Source organism: Saccharomyces cerevisiae, chromosome XIII, assembly GCF_000146045.2.
Source record: "Saccharomyces cerevisiae S288C chromosome XIII, complete sequence".
In the NCBI taxonomy this organism is placed as follows: Eukaryota; Fungi; Ascomycota; class Saccharomycetes; order Saccharomycetales; family Saccharomycetaceae; genus Saccharomyces; species Saccharomyces cerevisiae.
The window spans coordinates 534,712-551,910 of NC_001145.3; the positions used below are offsets into that span (position 1 = coordinate 534,712).

A 17,199-nucleotide genomic window follows, 5' to 3' on the forward strand; every position below is an offset into this window, starting at 1 on the left:
CCGTGTATATGAAAACGGAGAGTAGGTGATATAACTATTTACCTACAAATTCAAACAACTACAATCCCTATAAGAAATGATCATCTCATCGCTAAATTCAGTTGGATTTTATTTTCTGTATTTTTCGCTGAAAGGAAAAAAATTTTCACGGCTCGAACGAAAAAAGAAACGTGATCACGATGTAAGTACAAATGGTACTCTATTTTGAAGCGTCTACGTTATGTAGATGATATCATACTTCCAGTTGCATATCGTCAGTAACCTCATCTTTAGACTGTTTGTTCTTCTTCTTTTGGTTTTTTTTCGCTACTTTCCTTAGCTTTTCTTCTTCAATAAGATTTGATCTATTCGACTCAATATAGTTTACAAAAAAATCACCATTTTTGGTCTTCTTTGCTTCGTTAAGTGTAGCTTCCACATTATTAAATAGTTCTACCCTTGTCTTGGCCAGTCTGTTTAGTATTTTGTTATCTCGTGCTCCGCATTCCATTTTTCTACATTGTCTTAGAGACTTAAATGATACTTCACCGGGATTCATATACCTGTTTTTTCTCAAGTTATGCCATGGTGTTATCAAGATGGTGCATTGTGGCATTTTGTTTCCTTGAATGGATTCTGATTTACATAGCTGCAGACAGTCACATATCACTTCTTGCGGTATGTCATCGATTGTTTTTTCATTTGGGCGTAACTTTAAATAAACATGACCACTTGAGTACTTATCCGCGTGAAACCAAACATAGTTTAACTCCCTATAGCTCCATTTGATAAGTAGATCGTTTTCAAACTTATCTTTGCCCATCACAATTTGGTAAGGTGTTGAATACTCAGTTGGTTTTGATTCATAGAAATACACCATTGTTATTGAAAAGTTGAATTTCAATTGAGCCTTATAATTCTATTCGCTTACTTTCTAAATTTTAAGTATAAGGCAGTCCTCTGGTCTACAGAGTTGTTTTGTTTTTTTATCCAAGTTCTTTGTTTCAATCTTATTGTAGTTTTTTTCCATTAAAATATTAAAGCCTAGGATAATCTATATCCTAAACTAAATATAAATTAAGAGTATAAAAGATGAAAGTAAATAGCATCTAGCATTCAGAAAAAATAAGAAGTCTCTTTTCAAATGATTGATCGAGCACAACGAATGTTTTCAAACCACTGTTAATTTTTTTATAGATGTAATGACTACTTATATGTTCTACGATGTGATTTTGTAGGAATAAAATAAAATTCAGTTTACCGTCTGCATATTCATAAACACTTAAATGACTGTTAAAGTATTCAGTATTTTAAATAATAATAACATAAATTATTAATACATACTTAAATACGAAGCCCATTTTGGTGGGTTCCTGAAAGAATATCAACTTTTTTTTACTAATAGAGAATTTCGTTACAAGGTGGGCGGCTAACTTATAAAAAGCAAAGGAGAAGGTTTTAACATATCGTCAAGTTAAGTTTGAAAGAGAGAACTAAAATAAAAAAAAAGAGAAAAATGTACGAGTACTGCTCAGTTGTAATAAAGAAATACTCCAAGTATACAATTCCCTCCTTCGCTCCAAATGGTTTTCAATCAATGCTTGAGCCTCCTCAGATAGACAAGTGGCAACACCTTTCCGCTAACTGCACTCTCCAATTTCGGGTTCTTCTAATGGACTCTAGACAAATTCTGATCAATGTGGTTCTCAATAATTCAACACTTCTCGAAAATATTCGCCTGCCGCTGGGGGATAATCAAGATTTAATACAATTTTCATGTAAAAGCCCCATAATCTCTTGTAAATATATCTCCGAAGAATTCGGACCCAGAATGTTAAGGAGGTTTCAGATGAATTTGCCAAATGACGTTGAGTTCAACAGGACTGTAGTTTCTTTAAAGAACCTTAATTTTGTTTTAAGGACAGCTAGGACATCAATAGCCCAGAGTACAATAACAAGCCAGGTGCAAGGCAATAATAACGGTACAAAGGTCTGTTTCACAGAAGGTCCAAAAGTTAGTAGCTACACAAATCCGAACACGCAATTTCAAACTCAAAACATGATTATGGATTTCAGTCAACGTTATCAGGAAGAATCTGAAAGAGAGTCAAATAATCGTTCAAATATAACTTTACCACACGACAGCATTCAAATAGCTCAACAAATATGGCCAAACACGGATTTAAATGTAGTACAATCTTCACAAGACCTCAACACTCCAATGGCTACGCAAACTGTTTTGGGTCGTCCTGAGTCGCTAATTGTACAGCCATTGGAGGTTTCTCAATCTCCACCAAACACTACCAACTGCCTTCCTAATGCAGAAAACAAAAAGAAAAAAGTCGACACCACTTCTGATTTTACTTCAAGAAAGGAGATTGCTCTGTGTAAAACTGGTTTATTAGAAACTATTCATATACCAAAGGAAAGGGAAAGTCAGATGCAAAGCGTCACTGGTTTAGATGCAACACCAACGATTATATGGAGCCCCGGGAAAGACAACACGGCGAAGAAAAATACCAGTAATAAGAAAAATATTGATGATAAACTAACAAACCCCCAAAAATCTGGAAATACACATACCCCTGATAGAAATAAAGAAGTGCTACCTAACGGCACACTTAATGAAACGAGGAAAGAAGCATCGCCAAGCGAAGGATTAACGATAAGAGTTAAAAACGTTAATCGGAATGCGTCAAGAAAAATATCTAAGCGGCTAATCAAGGAAAAGTTGAAAGACGAAGAATTCATGAAATGGGTATGTATGCATTTGCAAGAAACTGAGCTGTTTCCCCCTCTTATCCACTCATTTTCTCTGACTTGACAAAGAAATACTAACTAACAACTTTTGCCACTACAAATATGAATGAAAAGGTTAATAAGGTTGAAACGGTTCTCAATAAAATGTTCGAAAAGTGAACCCTTTTTTTGCAATTCCTTTTTACACTAGCCACGAAGTAAAATGGAAAAGTAAACCCGAGTTTCGGCAATATCGCTAAGCAAGAAGAGCAAGCTCGTTTAAGTAAGCCTTTATGAAAAAAAAACAAAATATAAAGCATTATAAAAATTGAATCACATCGCAAATCTGCAATATACTTGGAAGTGTTTATAGCAAAGTGTGGTATAGAAAAAGAACCAAAGGCCGGTATGTCGTTAAAGGATAGGTATCTAAATCTCGAATTAAAATTAATAAATAAACTACAGGAGTTGCCATATGTTCATCAATTTATCCATGATCGAATAAGTGGTAGGATAACTCTCTTTTTGATAGTGGTTGGTACGCTTGCATTTTTTAACGAACTGTATATAACGATCGAAATGAGTCTTCTACAAAAGAACACATCAGAAGAACTAGAGCGTGGAAGAATCGATGAAAGTCTGAAGCTTCATCGGATGTTGGTGAGTGATGAATATCACGGTAAAGAATACAAAGACGAGAAAAGCGGTATTGTTATTGAAGAGTTCGAAGATCGCGATAAGTTTTTTGCAAAACCTGTGTTTGTATCAGAATTGGATGTCGAATGTAATGTTATTGTAGATGGGAAAGAACTTCTGTCCACCCCATTAAAATTTCATGTTGAATTTTCTCCAGAGGATTATGAAAATGAAAAAAGACCTGAGTTTGGTACTACCTTGCGTGTATTGAGGCTGAGACTTTACCACTACTTTAAAGATTGCGAAATATATCGCGATATAATTAAGAATGAGGGCGGTGAAGGGGCAAGAAAGTTTACGATTTCCAACGGTGTCAAAATTTACAATCATAAAGATGAACTACTGCCATTGAATATCGATGATGTTCAATTATGTTTCCTGAAGATTGATACGGGAAACACGATAAAATGCGAATTCATACTATGAAAGCTTCCAAAAAAAAAAAAGAAAAATCAATTGCTAAATGCATACATGCAGGTAGGCACACACACACACACACACACACACTCACTCACACATGCACACGCACACACACATATATAAATATATACGTACTATGTATGTCAGTTTTCGACCCTAGGAACCCCTATTTGGTTGTGATGAAGCTGATTTTCGCACCAACACCACAGTTTCATTATCTGCGTCAATCTTGGTTCATAGGGAAATTCGGAAGAGTAGTAATTATTGAATTCTAAACCTTTTTCCTTTCCATTTGAAGAGGAAAGCAATTCAGAAGTTTGATTCCAGTAATTTTTATTTTCTAAGTTATGAAAAGTTGTCGCCGCTGAACCTGTGCCAACATTTCCATCCCTTTGATTTAGCCAAACTGAATTAGCAGCAGCCGTGACCTCGTTGCTTGACATCTTTTCGTTGATAGGTTGGTCAGACGAAATGTGAGTTATTTTTGTACCATTTGAACCATTGACGAGATTGTTGTTATACACCGTGAAGTTCTGCGTAATTATTTTCTTGTCGGAATTTAACAAATCTGGAAATTTGGAATTATTATTGCTGATCTCAAATTGAATCCTTGGATGAATAAACTTCAGCAGCTTCTCATTAACCAGATCTGCTATCTTAGATCTTAGAGATATCGAGTACAGATTTTGTAACGATTTGGGCAGCTTAATGCTGCCGCTGTCCGCCGAATCTGACAAGGGGAAAAGCAGCAGAGTCATTGCTAATTCTAACTCTTGCATCTTTTTGACACTTGACGAAGCCTTTATTGCAAGTTTATTTTGAGAATACTGAATTAGATTGAGTATAAAGTCGTTGGAATCCTTGGTGATGTTCTCCTGTTGATGGTGACTTCTTATCATCTCGATCAAATTCAGTAACAGCAGTTTGAAGTGTAAATCTCCATCTATGTCAAACTGCTGCTGCTGCTGCTGCTGCTGCCTGTCAGTTCTACCCGTATAACTTCCCGTAGCATTGAAAGTCTCTTCCAGCACCTCCAGCCCGAAGATAGAGTTTATCTCCTCCATCGCCTCATTGATACGCCCCAGCTTAATAAGATGTTTGATATGGAAACGCTCCTTGATCTTGTACAAATCATTGAAAACCGCAATGTCTTTGTTGTTCCGTATAAATCCCAGCTCCTTGGCCATCCTAATGCTCGAGTCTTCATATGCCATAGAAACAAAGTAGTTCAACAGAAGCCGTGGCAGTGTGGGCTCTATGGGTGTGGTCTGTATGGTAGCAAATCCCTCGTCCTGCGAGCCGCCACTGCTGTTGGGCTGAATTTTCAGCGGATAATGTATTGTCTTATTTGCATATAGCTCGCCCATGGCAGAATACTTGGCCACCTGCTCCTTCCATTCTTCCTTCGTGAAGCACTTCTTTCCATACGTAAAGTCTTTCCCACCATTCTTGCCTTGGCCGCTGCAAGATCCGCTCTTCGTGGTCTCGTTACTAAGAGTAGATATAGTCATTTCTATTTGTTACCACACACAAATATATCTTCATCCGGCTGATATTTGTCTCTACTGCCCCTTTGCTTGCAATTTAATGACCAAATTACACATGTTAGCTTCAAGAAAAATGATGTACCATCAAAATGTCTCCTGCAACGAACCGGGGCACCGCGCCGGCAGAGTCAGGAAAGCGAGATCGACACTGATAGTGATAAACAGCAACACAATGGAGCGATTACCATTCACTCGGAACGGATCCGGACAACAGTCAAATAAACTCCGGGATCCCAAAAAGGGCCGTACACACAAACCCAAGCCGAGCGAAAAACACAAAAAAAATAAAACAGGGAAAAAAGGAGCGCAAGAGAAAACGCACAGGAGTAGGAGCAGCAGAAAGGGGAACTAATATGGTTTTTCCGTTTGCTTATTTTTATTTTTTTGTTGAGTCATGGGCACGTCACCGCACAACAGCCGCCGCAGGCCTGTACCGCTACGCGTCTATCACTGCGAAACATCGCTACTTCTGTCGCCGCGTCGACGCTGGTCCAGACCACAAAAGGATGCACGATCAGAAGCACTGTACCCTGCAGAGTTGGAGATAGTGTAACCGTGACTTCATTTTTCAAGCGTGGTTTCACATTCTTTTTGCACCGCCCTTATCTCAGATATAGTTTCGTTCGGTTGCTTTGCTTTCCCCAACTGAAGGTGCTGGATGGCGGTTTTTCCGGCTGCTGCGATTTTCCCTGCGCGGGGCCCGGCGCGGAATTGTGCAAAAGCTAAAACTCAACGGTTATTTTGAAATATAAGGTTATAAGCAAATTTCCTAAATTTGCTTAATTGTTAATGCAGTTGTTATTGCATTAAGACATTCGGCTATCGTTTCCTTTCTTCGTGTCGGCAATCTTGTATAAAAGTTATTTTTTGAGTTTCAGTTTCTTGTATATCTTGGTATATATTGAAGGAGGATTTTTTCTTTCCTGGTCCTTTTACTTCCTTGCGTCCCCTCATATTTCTTCTATTTCCGTTCACGGCGTTTTTTTATTTTCTCCATCTACTTTTAGTGATTTCCTTTGCTCTAATATTGTTTTCGTTCATAGTGAATTGTTTGTTTTCACTTTAATAAAGGGCTTTTACGACTTGTCTCAAAAAATTTCATCGAGATGCAAGCCCCCAATATCTACCCCTTCTCTCAAACACAGCCACAAGCACTGCCCGGGTTCACATACGGTCCTCCACAACTTGTTTTTGACCATTCTGCTCCGAGAGTAGATCCTTTGCATTCTACTGTAACTATAAATTCTCCATTACCCTTGCAGCATTATAATGGACCGAATGCCCATATAAACAGCGCAAACAACAACTACGCATACTACTATCATCATCCCAACAATAATGATAACAACAACCATAGTAACAACACTATAAAAAATAACAACATTAATTCTGTTCTTCCCGCCGTTAATATTCAAATATCCAACAACTCACATTATAGAAATACACACCAAATTCCTTCTGCTCCTCAGCGGCTGGTCAGCATCATACCGGATCCCCACATGCCGCCCAATATTTCTCACTTTCAGCTAAATAATATTCACCCTCAAATGCATGCTCCTGTTGCTACTGATATTCATTTCCAACAAGTACCAGTTTACAATAAAACCAATAATGGCATTGGTACTGATAACATTAATAACGATAAACCCGTAAACTCGAATCAGAATGAAGTGCTGGACAATATTGATGAACGTTCCTGTCATGAAATTAACAGGGTAGTTTCATTTTCTAAACATTTTGAAAACAACGAACTTACCACTACAGCAAATGATCTAAACATTCAATCTACTATGGATGAATTAGCTAAACTGAAATCTTTATCAAATTCTACCCATTTCAGGCAGAGTATTGCTACTCAGAATTTCCATTCTTTACAAAATCATATCACAACCATCGAAAACCGTCTGGCTTCTTTACTTACTGACAGACAACAAGAGCAGCAACAGTTGAAGCAGCAAGAGTCTGAAAAGGAGAGCTCTTCACCGTTTTCCAATAAGATAAAGTTACCTTCCTTACAGGAATTAACTGACTCCATCTCCACCCAACATCTTCCAACATTCTATGACAATAAAAGGCATGCTTCGGATACCGATTTAAAGAGTAGCACCTTACATGGTCCATTATATCACCGTCACGCTTTTCTTTCAACCTCTTCTTCCTCACCCTCCCCCACGGCCGGTTCCGCGCCTCTTCAAAAGTTACAGGTTCCAAGACAAGACGATCCAAACGATAAGAAAATGAATATTTCATCATCTCCCTTCAATTCAATAACCTACATTCCAAACACTACGTTATCTCCAATGGTGCAAACGCAGTTAAAGAACTTAACCACTTCTAACCTCAACACGAAAAAGAAGAATAACAGAGGCAGACCAAGAGCTATTCAGAGACAACCCACGCTGACCACTTCCAGCCATTTCATCAATAATTCCAATCCTGGTGCTGCTGCAGTTTCAACGACAACTCCCGCCGCTAATAGCGATGAAAAGAATCCTAATGCAAAAAAAATCATCGAGTTTTGTTTCCATTGCGGGGAGACCGAGACTCCAGAATGGAGAAAGGGACCATATGGCACAAGAACTTTGTGTAATGCCTGTGGGTTATTTTATAGGAAAGTCACCAAGAAATTTGGCTCAAAAAGCAGTAATTTGTTGTTAAGATATAGAAGATCTATTGATTTAGCCAACGATCGTAGAATTCCTGATTTTATCACTATTCCAAACAGGTTTATTCATGATATGGATAATGATCAAACGTTGGACTCTGAGTATAATACGATATTGCAATAATATAAAATCATACATTCATATAATATCCATTACGTACGTACATCTTACATAACACATTTTTACCCCCTTTTCTTTTTTTTGTTTTCCTTTTTTGTTTTATTTAGCCGCCCGCGTTTTCCTAACGTTTTCCCAACATTGAAACCAATTCGTCATATACCTCACTTTCCATAAATTGTTTAGATTCACAGTGGGAATGACTTCAGAACACTTCAATTTACAACCAAATTTCACTAAATCGTTAAAACTACTGTGTTCAGAATATGGTACGTTAAAAACTTGAAATTTGTTGTACTTTTTGTATTGCCTCAATATACTCGAGATTTCAAACCCATTCTCATCATCATTATCTCGATCATTCTTCATTAGTTCTAAGCAATATTCTGTATTGCCACTCATTTCATTCTCATCATCATCGTTTTTCTTTTGATATTTTAAACCAAAATTGTGACTCCACCCGGTAGGTATAAACCCGACAACATCTTCAATGTCTTTCACATAGTCTGTTTCCAATTCTTTTAAACTTTTCAAGTAAGCTTCTATGGTTTCTTGACTTTTCAACACTCTTATAGGTACCAAATGTACGGATGATTCATGTAAATTGCTGGTGAGTAAGCTTTCGTCCCACATGTCATTTTGATTTTCGTTGTTTTGTAAAACTGTTAGCATCATTGAAAATTTAACGGAATTCGGCATAACAAATAATTTTGTTTTCAAAAATTCACATATCTTGATGGCTAGCTTCTCTTTTCCAATAGTATATGTTCCCACAAGAAATAGGACCCTGTAACGATGAGTTGTCAATGTTTTCTTTCTCTGAAAGTGAAAAAGGTTCCTTTGTGAATCTCCAAATGTTTTGTTTTTACCATGTTTTATAAGCCGTAATGTAAAATCAGCCACAGTCTCGCACACAGAATGTTGTGAAGGAAAGTTGTATCCCATAGTCATATATGTTGTATCTAAATAAACTTGGTCAATAGTTTCATTCGCTGTCTCGGCCAACCACTTCTGAATTGTCTCAATCATTTTGGCGTTGCTTCGAAAATCCCCCGTGTGAAGAATTTGTCTTATAGGCTTATCATACGAATTTGCCAGAAACTCCTGGAAAAGCATTATTATTGCACCGGGACAATGGTTAGCGTCCAACGTAACTACTGAAATGGTATCTGTTATCCAAAAGCGTTTATTCATGGGTAAAATTTGGATTTCATCCATTGGAATTTTGAATTTTAAATTTACTAATATTGCAGTGATCTTAGAACAGTAAAGTGTTTTCTTGATCGGATTCTCATCAGGATTGTTCCAAGATTTTTTGAGTCCAATATAGTGATCAGAATGAAAATGAGAAAGAAAGTACTGAGAGATAGTCTCGCTGGCCTTATAATTGAAACCATCCACAACTATTTCGTGGCCATTATTGAACTTAATTATCTTGAAACTTGGTAAAACAAGTTTTACTCTTGTTGGTTTTTTTGACGTAGCTATATCCCTCTTCGTTTTTGCAGGAGATGATGGATTAGAAATAAAGCTCCTGATATTCTTTTTAGGTGTTCCCATATTGCTCGGGTCACTGCCTATGCAAGTATCACAGTGTGTCTCTCTTTCGTACAATTCTAAATGAGAAAGGTTTTCTAGACAAATAGGACATTGAATAACTTCTGTAGAGACTTTAACATTTACTTGCTCCTCCAATTCCGTTACTATTCGATCTTCGGTCCTATTTTCTATTGCGCTGACTTCGTTATCATGCAAGCTAACTAGTTCTTCCTCGTCTGTGTCTATGGTGATTTCGACCTTTGCAGTGTCTTCAAGGCAAATGCTATTGTGATCGTCATCGTTAATAATTACTGGCTCTGTATTCTTATTGGATGTTGAACAACTGAACCTTGAGAATGAATATGAACTGGAACGGACAGGTAAGTTCGATGAAGTTGGGATGTTGAATTCTGTCAAAGTTCTCTGCCTTTTAGAGGATGTATGTGTGTTCTTATGAAGAGTTTTCCCCTCACTTGTACTGCTAGCGGTGCTACTTCGTTTCCGCTTTACTTCAGATCTTCTTATTTGCACTATAGATTTCCTTGACATAATCAACCGACCACCCAAATTAGTCACTAGTGCGTATGCTGCTTAACATGAGTTTTGACGCAGGTATTTGATTATGTTTATATTGCTATTTTACTAGTACTTTTTCAGTCCGTTTCCATGACAAAATCTAAAAAGCCATCGCACTAATTTATAAAGATAATAAGAGGGAAGCTTAAGGTGTAGAAGAATACATGGGACTACTAAGTATTATCAGGAAACAGAAGCTCAGGGACAAAGAAATTCGCTGTCTGATTCTAGGACTAGACAATTCGGGGAAGTCAACGATAGTAAACAAACTATTGCCCAAGGATGAGCAAAATAACGATGGTATAATGCCTACTGTGGGTTTTCAAATACATAGTCTGATGATAAAAGATGTGACAATATCTCTATGGGACATTGGGGGGCAACGCACATTAAGGCCATTTTGGGATAACTATTTTGATAAGACACAAGCGATGATATGGTGTATAGATGTGAGCCTTTCAATGCGGTTTGACGAAACCTTGCAAGAACTAAAAGAATTAATCAATAGAGACGAAAATCGAATAGGATACGAGTGTGCTGTTATCGTTGTGTTGAACAAGATTGATTTAGTGGAGGACAAGTCCGAGCTTCATCGAAGGTGTTTACTGGTAGAGAGCGAGTTGAAGTGTCTGTTCAAGCCGGACATCCGAATAGAGCTCGTCAAATGTAGTGGCGTTACCGGAGAAGGTATTGATAACCTGCGTGACCGTCTGGTGGAATCCTGCCATTTTACCCAATAATCGTCTAAGATGTGAGCACCATATAAAAACTTTAAATAATGTCAGTATTTATAGCGTGATAGTTCATTACCCGCCGACTGTGCGCATTCGTGGCTTCTGCTCACTCCGGATAATAATACTACCAAGGGGTTCTGTAAGGCTTGCGGGTTACAAAGCACGGGTCCATTGAAGATCTTACACAAGAAGGAGTGGTAGGAAGACCAGCAGATTATTTCCAATCGGTCGTTGCCATTGTCTTATTTCCTTTTCTTTCTGGCGCATTGCATTTTAACACCTTTTTTTCCAGAATAGCCAACCACCGACGTCTGATTCACACATTACTGGGCAAGATCTTGACATAGCATTACATTACAACACGGCAACACTAATCACGCAACGCTAGAACTCGCGCAGGATGAATATTCAAAGCAATAATTCTCCGAATCTCAGTAATAACATAGTGTCAAAACAGGTTTACTACGCCCATCCTCCACCTACGATAGACCCGAATGATCCGGTGCAGATATCTTTCCCTACCACCGAAGTAGTTGGGCATGGTTCGTTTGGTGTGGTATTTGCCACTGTTATTCAAGAAACTAATGAAAAAGTTGCTATTAAGAAAGTCCTGCAAGATAAACGATTCAAGAACAGAGAGCTGGAAATAATGAAAATGCTGAGTCACATAAATATAATAGATCTGAAGTACTTTTTCTATGAAAGGGACTCCCAAGATGAGATTTATTTAAATTTGATACTAGAATACATGCCACAATCTTTGTACCAGAGGTTACGTCATTTCGTCCATCAACGTACGCCGATGTCAAGATTGGAAATAAAGTACTACATGTTTCAATTGTTCAAGTCATTGAATTACCTCCATCATTTCGCGAACGTCTGTCATAGAGACATTAAGCCTCAAAATTTATTAGTAGATCCTGAGACCTGGTCCTTAAAACTGTGCGATTTCGGCAGTGCAAAGCAATTGAAACCTACTGAACCTAACGTTTCCTATATTTGTTCACGGTACTATAGAGCACCAGAGCTAATCTTCGGCGCAACAAATTATACCAACCAAATCGACATATGGTCCTCTGGCTGCGTAATGGCGGAACTGCTATTGGGCCAACCAATGTTCCCTGGAGAAAGTGGTATTGATCAACTAGTGGAAATCATTAAAATCTTAGGTACTCCATCAAAGCAAGAAATTTGCTCTATGAATCCCAATTATATGGAGCATAAGTTCCCGCAAATTAAACCAATACCATTGTCACGTGTTTTCAAGAAAGAAGATGATCAAACTGTGGAATTTCTAGCTGACGTTTTGAAATATGATCCACTAGAAAGATTTAATGCTCTACAATGCCTGTGTAGTCCATATTTTGATGAACTAAAACTTGATGACGGTAAAATAAATCAAATAACAACTGATTTAAAATTGCTAGAGTTCGATGAAAATGTCGAATTGGGCCATCTATCTCCCGATGAACTATCATCTGTAAAAAAAAAGCTATATCCGAAGTCTAAGTAATGATAGCACCGGAGGGAGCCCAGGCAAGAATAATGGGAGAAGGAAGGAACATATATACGTATGTCTTTTTTTAGTACTATTATTACTGTTATTATTATGAGTATTGTTTTTGTATTACCATCATATTCTTATCATTATTAGTAGTAACAGTATTATGTTATCATTACTGTTATAATGAATACAAATTATGAAAAAAATAAGGTAAAGCCAAAATAAATTGTAACTTTTTTATGCCATTTCACTTCGAATTATGTATAAAAGCCGTATTCTTTGCCAGTACGAAACTATTTTAATGACACCTTTACTTTAACCGGGTAACAACTTCCTTAAATGGGTCGACAAGGTTTTTAGAGTATAAAGGGGCAAGTGAAGGTTCATCATCGAGCTGATGTAGTGGGTGTTTTAGTAAACGAAGAAGCACCTTAGAACCAAATAATCTAGCTAGTATAAACCGAACCCAGAGTAGCAAACAAACCATGGGTAATGTTCCAGGGAAAATAGACCAGGAAGATAGTTTTAATGATGTCAGGCCAGATTCCTCATATAATACTACATCATCGAATTCTGTCATCAAACAATATGATGAAGAAGCCTCTTCAAGGGTGAGAACGAGACGCACGACGTCTTTGGTCAATAATATTTTAAATGGGAATAATGCTCGTACAAAAACTGGTTCTCATCTATCCAGCACTAGTAGAAGAAAGACGTCACGGGAAAAAGAGCTTGCTAAAGAGGCACATGCTAAACAATTGGTTGTGAGGTGTAGCGAAACTGTAGATGGGGGGTTTTTGGCCCCATTTGGCTGTTATTCTTTTGAAAAGTTGGACTATGATGCTACTGTCGTTAAAAATTTAATAATCAAAAGAAAGTTAGCGCCGTTTTACACTCCTTTGCAGGATTTTGATGAAAGTTGGACTAGAGATGAGTTGATAAAAATTGTTGACGGATTGCCCTTGCATGACACGTTCGATGAAAATTTGGAAGAATTCGAAGACGTACCGATAGGCAATTTAAGGAAGTCAACATTTAATGAATTAATAGACAAATCTTTATCCAAGAAGGAACAGAGAAGAATGCACGCAAAGATTTTTAGAGCAAGATTGTATAAGAAAAGAATTTTATGGCAAGAAAATGAAAATGAGACGTTTTTGGAGAGGAAATTGGAAATGAAAAGAATTGGCAGCAAGTCCAGCAATGTTGAAGATAATACCAGTAGCCAGCCAAGGAAAAATTACCATTTACCAAGTGACGATTTGAAGTATACTCTTTACAAAAATGGGTCGGAATGCCCTATTTGTTTTTTATACTTTCCAGGGCCTTTCAACTATTCCAAATGTTGTCAACAGCCTATTTGTACCGAGTGTTTTGTACAGATTAAGAGAGCTGATCCTCACTTCCCTCATGACGAAGTAGACCCAACTGAACCACAAACTAATGACAGTGAAAAGGACCCAAATCTTCTTACCTCTGAGCCAGCAAATTGCCCCTACTGTGCAACTGCTAGTTTTAGCATCACTTATCAACCACCCACAAATCGTGAAACTGGTATAGGGGGTATGCCAGCCGACTCATACGTGTATAAGGACGCCGCCATATCAAGAGCTGATGGCGGTCAGCCAAACATATCAGCCATTACTTCGGATACCATTCGTCCTGATTGGGAGATTAAATTGAACAAAGAAAGGGCAAGGTTGATGAGGAGATCCGCGAATGCCACCGCTATACATATAAGTAATAGGTTGATCGATCCAAGCCATAGCAGAAGGAGAAATACAAGTCACAGTATAACCCCTATTCATGATGAAAGTACGTCAGCTTCAAGATCTCCTGAACCGACAATAAACGAACTTGAAGATCAAATGGTTAGAGAGGCTATTAGGTTAAGCCTTGAAGATCAGGACAACCGAAAAAAATCAAAGAATAGAAACACCTCTTTGAGACCATAGCATCACAGTTTGACATTTTTTACAATATTAAAAAAATCCTTTTTCAAACGTTCCAGAAGTGCACTATTTTTCTTTTGTTCCATCTATATCTAACGGAGCGTCACCAACCTGACCTTCCTTTTGGCTTTAAACAAAATGATCCGGAAATATCGTCACATTTATTGTGAAGAGAGAGAAGTTTTACAGTTAATTGTATTGCAAGCTCTTCCCGCTCTAGAAAGTTTTTGTTTTGTTCGTCCTCAAGAATTGAGAGTTCAAGTATTTCACCTCAAATTTGCATTTGAATTTTAGTAGTAACTAATATAAGATTCCCATCCCGCATCCGCCACTGAGCAATGTCATTCTCTCTTTTCTCGCCTTTTTATGGATAGAAGCACATAGACGATGGATATCAGAGAAGCGTTCACATAATTAAGCAGTTAGTTCCAAATATGCGTACAGTCTTTATAGATGAGAGACTGTTAAAAACGACCTTCCGTTCGACCACTCAAACTGTAGTAGGAGTTCTTTTCTCTATTTATATGCTTGCAATGTTCGCAGAAAAAGCACCATCTACCTCACCTCCAGCTTAGCCAATTTTTGGTTGGTAAACCGTTCCAGAAATTTTTCAGTTTTGGGCGATACCATCAATGTGTCATTACAGAATATTCTTGTTGGCATTTTTTCAGGTCTAAAGAAATTTCGATTTGAGGTAATTGCTAGTGCTGAAAGGAAGAAACACAGAAATCTGACTGAACAATGACTTTTTGGCGTGTTCGAAGAAATCAAATGCATTATATATAAACGTACGCATAGGTATATATTCAAACTCACATATATAAAATCTTCTTTTCTCTTCTCACTTGTGTCAGTGCGTGACATCAGTATGCGCTTTGGATGTTTATCTTATCTGAGCGTCACAATTCAGTGATAACAGAATATTTTGTTATGAGTGATGGCTTCCCATTATACAGTGTACATAAAATTATACCAGATATAAAGACATTAAAAAAGATGAAACATATTTATCAGATTCATTTAATTTATTTCTTCTTTTCAGCTTCAGCTTCAGCCTTCTCTCTAGCCCTCTTTTCTCTGATACCTCTGAATTTCTTTTCGGATCTGGCTAATCTCAAGGTTCTGAAAGCAGATTCACCATTGTCTTGAACAGCTCTAGCTTCAACATCGGTAGCTGGTTGAGCAATTGGGAAAGTGGCAGCAGCAGACAAAACTTGTTCAGCTTCTGGAGCCTTACCGTCTCTTGGGAAAACGATAATCTTGGATTGGTACTCCTTCAATCTTTGAACGTTAGCGTCAAAGATTTCTTGGTTTCTGTTTTGACGTCTGTGGTCAACAGCAATACCAATGGTTCTGGCGTAAGCAGCAGTCAAACCAGCGGCCTTAACTTCAGCCAAGGTGAAACCTCTACCAGCTCTAACCTTTCTGTTGTACTTAACAGTTGGAGCTCTGACAACAGGTCTCAACAAATCCAATGGTCTTGGAGCAATCTTGGCGGCTCTGGCAGCTCTAGCATTACGTCTAGAAACCTTTTTACCAGCTTGGTCAAAGTGAACCTTGACACGTTCTTGCCAGTGCTTTCTGAAGTGGTTCTTCAAAATTGGTAAATTCTTGGAGATAGCTATAATCATAAAAAAATCAGTTAGTAAATTTGCTTCCTTTGAGTAAACCTTTATTTCTAGTTTCTGATAAACGAATCTCAGGGTAATAATCATTTAACCTCATTATTAATGCACAATTTACATTGCCTCGCCATGCTGATTCCTCTAAATATCTCAAGGCATCCTTTTAGTGCAACCCGCCTATTTATAAACTGGTCAAAGTGCCAATTATCTCAAAGAATGATTCTTTTGATCTTGATTTTTGCAACGTTTCAAAGACAGCGGGATCTAATTATTCCACGGTTCCTACTGTTAATTTACAGTGTTATCCAATGCTTGTTTCTACACAGCTAGTTTAGGCATTAGTTCAGTCGTTCCGTGTTCGTTTCAATCATAGCTCTTATTGCTTCAGTTCAACATACCCATTGTTACTTGATTCCTGCTTTACTTTTCCGAAATTATTTCCTATTAATGTTACATTATGTTCTAACTTCAAGTACCTCTAATTACATAGTATGTAAGAAAGTAACTTCCCAATGGAGGATGGTGAGCACCGGCTCCGAGTAGGTTAGTAATGTGTCCTTGCAATGCCGCGTCAGCCTGAGGAGAGCGTACCAAGAAGTCGAATGACCCCACTAGAGATTCCTCTAGCGAGGCCAGTGGATGAGATGGAAGCCTACGCAAGGCAAAAGATTACACTCGCGAACGTGCGTCCGGGATGATACAGTATTTTTTTAAAAACTATAAATGTATGGGTGCGTAATGTACAGATTTTATGGCACTGAAAATCTTTTTCAAGATAATCTCACCGTATTACTTAAACATCAGTACATATTGGCACCCATACATTATAAAATCATCTCGGAAATGGAAAATGCTAAGGCCGTATATAAAAATTGTTGGCGGCCTGGTAAGAAAAGTAATTGACGCTTGATTTTCCTTGACTCCCGTCCAGTTTAGCACAGCGGACGATTGGCAGTTTGCTGGAATTCCAAGAGTTACCGCTTAGCGCAAACTATCGTGAACTCGCTGCAACAACTGAGAGGGCAAGGATATACATAAAAATAGCCTACAAATTCTGAACTCTGTAAAGGAAGCCTCATAAATAAAGGTAGATAGTAAAGTATAC

The 17,199-nt window shown here is 37.9% G+C and overlaps 11 protein-coding genes across 11 annotated transcripts, besides 2 other annotated features; 6 read left to right on the forward strand and 5 right to left on the reverse strand.

The window, feature by feature from the left end:
* Positions 1 to 232: 232 nt before the first annotated feature.
* JLP2 (Jlp2p) lies at positions 233 to 859 on the reverse strand (the record flags this gene model as incomplete). The annotated part of the gene is made up of 1 exon (NM_001182633.1): positions 233 to 859. One exon carries the CDS (start codon positions 857 to 859, stop codon positions 233 to 235), a length of 627 nt encoding a protein of 208 aa, NP_013851.1.
* A 26-nt stretch (positions 860 to 885) lies between these two features.
* Positions 886 to 1,133: an origin of replication (ARS1320; Autonomously Replicating Sequence).
* Positions 1,134 to 1,495: 362 nt separating this feature from the next.
* REC114 (Rec114p) lies at positions 1,496 to 2,898 on the forward strand (the record flags this gene model as incomplete). Its single annotated transcript, NM_001182634.1, has 2 exons — positions 1,496 to 2,737; positions 2,854 to 2,898. 2 exons carry the CDS (start codon positions 1,496 to 1,498, stop codon positions 2,896 to 2,898), a joined length of 1,287 nt encoding a protein of 428 aa, NP_013852.1.
* Positions 2,899 to 3,126: 228 nt separating this feature from the next.
* On the forward strand, positions 3,127 to 3,840 carry ERG29 (Erg29p; the record flags this gene model as incomplete). The annotated part of the gene is made up of 1 exon (NM_001182635.1): positions 3,127 to 3,840. The coding sequence occupies one exon, from the start codon at positions 3,127 to 3,129 to the stop codon at positions 3,838 to 3,840; it is 714 nt and encodes a 237-aa protein (NP_013853.1).
* A 137-nt stretch (positions 3,841 to 3,977) lies between these two features.
* On the reverse strand, positions 3,978 to 5,345 carry GID8 (glucose-induced degradation complex subunit GID8; the record flags this gene model as incomplete). Its single annotated transcript, NM_001182636.1, has 1 exon — positions 3,978 to 5,345. The coding sequence occupies one exon, from the start codon at positions 5,343 to 5,345 to the stop codon at positions 3,978 to 3,980; it is 1,368 nt and encodes a 455-aa protein (NP_013854.1).
* Positions 5,346 to 6,487: 1,142 nt separating this feature from the next.
* On the forward strand, positions 6,488 to 8,170 carry GAT2 (Gat2p; the record flags this gene model as incomplete). Its single annotated transcript, NM_001182638.1, has 1 exon — positions 6,488 to 8,170. The coding sequence occupies one exon, from the start codon at positions 6,488 to 6,490 to the stop codon at positions 8,168 to 8,170; it is 1,683 nt and encodes a 560-aa protein (NP_013856.1).
* Positions 8,170 to 8,267: an origin of replication (ARS1321; Putative replication origin; identified in multiple array studies, not yet confirmed by plasmid-based assay).
* Positions 8,267 to 10,252, reverse strand: PSO2 (DNA cross-link repair protein PSO2; the record flags this gene model as incomplete). Its single annotated transcript, NM_001182639.1, has 1 exon — positions 8,267 to 10,252. One exon carries the CDS (start codon positions 10,250 to 10,252, stop codon positions 8,267 to 8,269), a length of 1,986 nt encoding a protein of 661 aa, NP_013857.1.
* Positions 10,253 to 10,443: 191 nt separating this feature from the next.
* CIN4 (Arf family GTPase CIN4) lies at positions 10,444 to 11,019 on the forward strand (the record flags this gene model as incomplete). Its single annotated transcript, NM_001182640.1, has 1 exon — positions 10,444 to 11,019. One exon carries the CDS (start codon positions 10,444 to 10,446, stop codon positions 11,017 to 11,019), a length of 576 nt encoding a protein of 191 aa, NP_013858.1.
* A 394-nt stretch (positions 11,020 to 11,413) lies between these two features.
* On the forward strand, positions 11,414 to 12,526 carry RIM11 (serine/threonine protein kinase RIM11; the record flags this gene model as incomplete). Its single annotated transcript, NM_001182641.1, has 1 exon — positions 11,414 to 12,526. The coding sequence occupies one exon, from the start codon at positions 11,414 to 11,416 to the stop codon at positions 12,524 to 12,526; it is 1,113 nt and encodes a 370-aa protein (NP_013859.1).
* A 476-nt stretch (positions 12,527 to 13,002) lies between these two features.
* SIP5 (Sip5p) lies at positions 13,003 to 14,472 on the forward strand (the record flags this gene model as incomplete). The annotated part of the gene is made up of 1 exon (NM_001182642.1): positions 13,003 to 14,472. One exon carries the CDS (start codon positions 13,003 to 13,005, stop codon positions 14,470 to 14,472), a length of 1,470 nt encoding a protein of 489 aa, NP_013860.1.
* A 552-nt stretch (positions 14,473 to 15,024) lies between these two features.
* Positions 15,025 to 15,333, reverse strand: YMR141C (uncharacterized protein; the record flags this gene model as incomplete). The annotated part of the gene is made up of 1 exon (NM_001348868.1): positions 15,025 to 15,333. One exon carries the CDS (start codon positions 15,331 to 15,333, stop codon positions 15,025 to 15,027), a length of 309 nt encoding a protein of 102 aa, NP_001335808.1.
* Positions 15,334 to 15,494: 161 nt separating this feature from the next.
* On the reverse strand, positions 15,495 to 16,496 carry RPL13B (60S ribosomal protein eL13 RPL13B; the record flags this gene model as incomplete). Its single annotated transcript, NM_001182644.1, has 2 exons — positions 15,495 to 16,090; positions 16,493 to 16,496. The coding sequence occupies 2 exons, from the start codon at positions 16,494 to 16,496 to the stop codon at positions 15,495 to 15,497; spliced, it is 600 nt and encodes a 199-aa protein (NP_013862.1).
* Positions 16,497 to 17,199: the final 703 nt, after the last annotated feature.